We start from the raw sequence: 4,405 nt of genomic DNA, 5'->3' as shown, positions 1-4,405 counted from the left end.
TACAGAAGAAGAACATGTTCTTCTTCTGTATTAAACACATGTTGTGTTGTTAGATGTGGGTAAGAGGGGAAATAGANGTGTAGCGCAATTCACACATTGCATTTCCCATAAGGAGCTGTAAATGCTGCAGTTTTTGCGTGGCTGTGTCTTTAGTTGAAAGCCCAGTGGCGTTCTGCTCAGCAGAACGCCACTGGGCTTTCAACTAAAGACACAGCCACGCAAAAACTGCAGCATTTACAGCTCCTTATGGGAAATGCAATGTGTGAATTGCGCTACACCCCTGGTCGTTTCACCATGCAGGAAATCAGCAGCAAGTCGACTGGAGTTAAAGAGAGCCTAGAAGTTATCCTTCTGTGCTGCGTTGCGTGCATGGCTTCCTTCTGTAGGGGGAGACGCGCTCTGCCGGCGGTCTCGTTCAGGATCCGAAAATACAATTTAAATATTTTGCACACTTATTCCTAGTGTGCCACTGGTTACGGTCCCGCGTGCCTATGGTGGCATGCGTGCCAGGGGTTGCCAACCCCTGCTGTAAACAGTTCTAATCCCGATTGCTTTCACTAAATTGCACTATTCATAACTGAACATCTTCAGCAATTGGCACTCGATGAATTGACATTCTGTCATTCATAGTCTTTATAGTAGATACAAGTTGCCTTCCTACTCATGAGGAAACAGGAGCTTCGTTTTGTATTTTTGAGAAACAATCGCACAACATATTCCTGCTTTAAAAATGTTTGCCGTACTTGGCTTTGTTTAATACACATGTGCAGGCTGTTCCATACGTATTATCCAGTATATTATCTTTCTGTTAAAATGGTAATAGCATTGGCTCCCAACTATGCCAATTTGATACTTCATATAGTCTTACTGCTTTTGTGAATTATATTAAAGGTCCCATCATATGCTTTTCTGGTTATTACCCGTCCCCTTGTGTGTTATGTGTCTTTTTATGCATGTAAACGTTCTGCAGAGTCACGACGGATATGTCCACAAGTGGATTGAAGGTCAGAAAAAGAGTCCAAGGAACTAACATCAAGTGAGGTCGAGGAAGGCCTGTGATGAAGGCTATAGAAAACTGAAAAAGGCATCCATCACATTCAACCGTTTGAAACTCACAAACATTAGACCCTCCGGTTCTATTGTTATGGGTGTAAAGTATTCAAAGTGATCATGCACCAGCAGGTCTTATGAGCTCACATGCAGCATTACTTCTGGCTACTTCATTCCTCCCTTCAGATCTTTAGCGGTTCAGCAATCCACCTCAGTTCTGTCTTTCTGCATTGATTGGCCCCATTGCTGTATGAGCCCTCACCATTACCCACGTTCAATATAGTTGCTTCTGTGGTTCCTCTGCCAGGAGTGTGAGTCTGCTGCAGGCCCTGGAGGAGAACTATGAGCTGGACCTGCTGTACATCACAGAGAGGATCATCTCCGTGTCCTTCCCCAGCAGCGTGGAGGAGCAGAGCTACGCCGCCAACCTGCGGGAGGTCGCCTCCATGCTGCGCTCCAAACACGGACACAACTACCTGGTACACTTTCTTCATGTCTCCTCCTGCATATAATTCAGGCAGGAAAACAGCGATTATCTTCGAGTCATTAGAGCTAGACACAGCTGATCTCTTTTAGACCCAACATCTGAGCTATCTTTGTTATCTGCAAGTGTGTACAGATCTGTTCATCTGATGATGTTGTTACTATCTTTTGTTACTGTTGATAACTGCTTTTGCAGTCAAGGTAAAACTTACCACACAAACGCACAGTCCTAAGATATATATTCTTGGATTCAAGCCACTGCTGCGGCTATTTGATACTGTTAAACACTTTTACTCTCTGAACAGGGTGTGAAACATTCCTGCTGTATTAGTGTGTCATTTGAAACCTAGTGTGTATGTGTATAAACGACCCTGTCTGCTACAAAATGATTCTCCCATGCAAGTAAACGGCATTGGAAACGTATTGATGTAAAAAAACACAAATAAACAAATTACTTTAAAAAAAGTGTCAAGTAAACATCATAGTGTGGTTATAAATAAGTGCATTTGTTACTTTATTTTGGTTTTGGATAAAAATTCAAGTAAACATTGACTTTAAGAACAGGCTGGTGTAAAACAAAATTATTTGTAAACTTTAAACGGTGAACACAACTTGTCTAAAATGGATCCCTTTGACTACATAAGTTCTCTAACAAAAATGTTAGTCAGATTCAGGATGGTTTCGTATAGCTAACCAGGACATATTGGTGCACTACAAAACTGTGACTGCTAGCAGGATCATTGCTTCACTCCAGTCATTTAAAAAACACTCCTGCAGGTGGTATGACATGGTTGTAACAAATGACTTATATGGTTGTATTGGTTGTTGAAGTCTATACAATGAAAATGCCAAAGATTTGTAATAATGGTGTCTACCTTGTTCTTCTTGTTTAGCTCTTCAACCTCAGTGAGAAGCGTTATGACATCAGCCAACTTAATCCAAAGGTAGAGTGAATGTCTCTTCTCTTCCCTTCTCTTCACTTATGTATGATATGACAATCAATCTGACTGAACATCTCCCTCCCCCCCCTCCCCTCTCTCAGGTGTTGGACTTTGGCTGGCCGGACCACCACGCTCCAGCTCTGGACAAAATCTGCAGCATCTGCAAAGCCATGGACACGTGGCTGAGTGCAGACAGCCACAACGTGGTGGTGATACACAACAAGGTGAGAGACGAGGGGCCGCTGCTGTGAGGAGGGTCTTTCAGTCGGCAGAGGGTGCTCTCAGGCTCCTCTCAGGACCCCCACTGTCCTGAGGCTGCAGCTGTGGTGTGTGTTTTTGTGTGTAAAGAGCGAAATGCTGACATTCAGGGTGGAGTGTTTGTGTGTGAGAGTGTGTGTCTTTGTGTGCTTGTTCAGGCTTAGGAAAAGACAAATTAGGGAAGTGAGGCTCGCCACTCATCATGGCTGCTCGTGTTTGTTTACCCTTTTACTCGTAACAATACCGTAAAAACAGAATTGACCAATGCTTTCCTGTTTCTCTTGCATCACACTATACTTTTGTGGTGAACCGCCCTCGTCTGGCTCCTAATTATGCAAACCATAAAAAGTGTATCCAAATTAAACCACTCGACCAAGGTCCCTAATGTAATGCCCGATCCTTTTCACGTTAACCCCTCTGTTTCTGATTCTGTTTTGCAACTTGAGAATTAACCATGGGATCAGTGCCTCATTCCGACACATTCCCACAGGGACAAACAAGTCGGCTGCCATAACAACCGCTGTTGTTGTACTGCCAGTTGCGTAATGCTGTTGATGAGTGCGAGCTCAGAGGTCGTGTTGGTCACTAAGGAAGCAGTTGGGGTTTCACATATCAACAAATCATTTCCACTGGGCTCATCTCAGCGACCTTTATCCTCCACAGTGTTCCTCCATGGCTGATGGACAGGAAAAATAATTGCCACCCGTCACTGATTTGTTGCTATAGAAACATGTGCTTGGGCTTGGTAAACCACCCATTAAATGCCCAGGCAGTATATTTTTATAACATGAGTAGTTACATATTTAATTTAAATGTTGGACATTGATACTACTAATGAAAGCAAGTCTTAAAAGAGGTACTTCACCAGTGTTACAGTCAGTCTACAGGTCTTCAGGGGTCATATTTAGCCTGGAACAACAGTGTGTAATGTCTTCTGTGGTTCGTGAGGAGGTCTCCAAAGTCTGAATAAAAACCCAGATGATGTCATCGGCTTGGCCTGGGATTCTGTATGTTACACTTTATAGCAGAAAGTTACAAACTAAAAATATGTAGTTTGAATTGAGGACATTTACCAGGCAGCCGAGGCTCAACAAAAAGATGATTACATGTTGCATTATGGGAAACATATTATGGTGCAATTTAAGAGGTTGACCCCAGGATATTTTATACTTATTCTTCTTACCTCAGAAGCTGAATACATCTGGTAAACTACCGCAGTATGAACCCAATCTGAGCAGACGTTGATGTGCTGTAAAGGAAAACAAGTTATTAAAAGGAAGATAAAATAACTCCATCATGATGCCGATTTCTAAAAAGTTTGAAGACAAGACTTTTAATTTCCATCTGCAAGACAAGAAGCAAAACACTTTGAACATGATTGTTTTCTGAATGGAGTTTGGATTGACCATGGCTTTGCTAACATTTTACAGAGATGGGAGAAGTACTCAGATATTGTACTTAAAGAGTAAAAGTAGAAGTACAAGAGTGTAGAAATACTCTGTTACAGTAAAAGTCCTGCATTCTAAATGTTACTCAATAAGAGTAGAAAAGTATTAGCATGAAAATATATTAAAGTAGCAACAGTAAAAGTAGTCATTGTGCAGATTGGTCCATTTCAGAATAATATATATGATATGTTTTATAATGANTAAGTCATGTGCAGATTGGTCCAT

At 41.9% G+C, this 4,405-nt stretch overlaps 1 protein-coding gene across 1 annotated transcript in view; it reads left to right on the top strand.

Annotated features, from left to right (window-relative positions):
* LOC104951515 (tensin-like C1 domain-containing phosphatase) overlaps window positions 1–2,725 on the top strand; it is a 186,470-nt gene extending 183,745 nt beyond the window's left edge. Inside the window, exons 7-9 of the mRNA XM_010778175.1 lie at window positions 1,358–1,529; window positions 2,427–2,477; window positions 2,576–2,725. Of these exons, the coding sequence (XP_010776477.1) occupies window positions 1,358–1,529; window positions 2,427–2,477; window positions 2,576–2,725 (373 nt within the window). The remainder of the gene's footprint in view (window positions 1–1,357; window positions 1,530–2,426; window positions 2,478–2,575) is intronic.
* The last annotated feature ends 1,680 nt before the right edge of the window (window positions 2,726–4,405 follow it).

The sequence above is a fragment of the Notothenia coriiceps genome, unplaced genomic scaffold (assembly GCF_000735185.1).
Source record: "Notothenia coriiceps isolate Sejong01 unplaced genomic scaffold, NC01 NC01_scaffold00018999, whole genome shotgun sequence".
NCBI lineage: Eukaryota > Metazoa > Chordata > Actinopteri > Perciformes > Nototheniidae > Notothenia > Notothenia coriiceps.
Note: the sequence above shows the minus strand (reverse complement) of the source record. Positions and strands in the feature narration are given on the sequence as shown.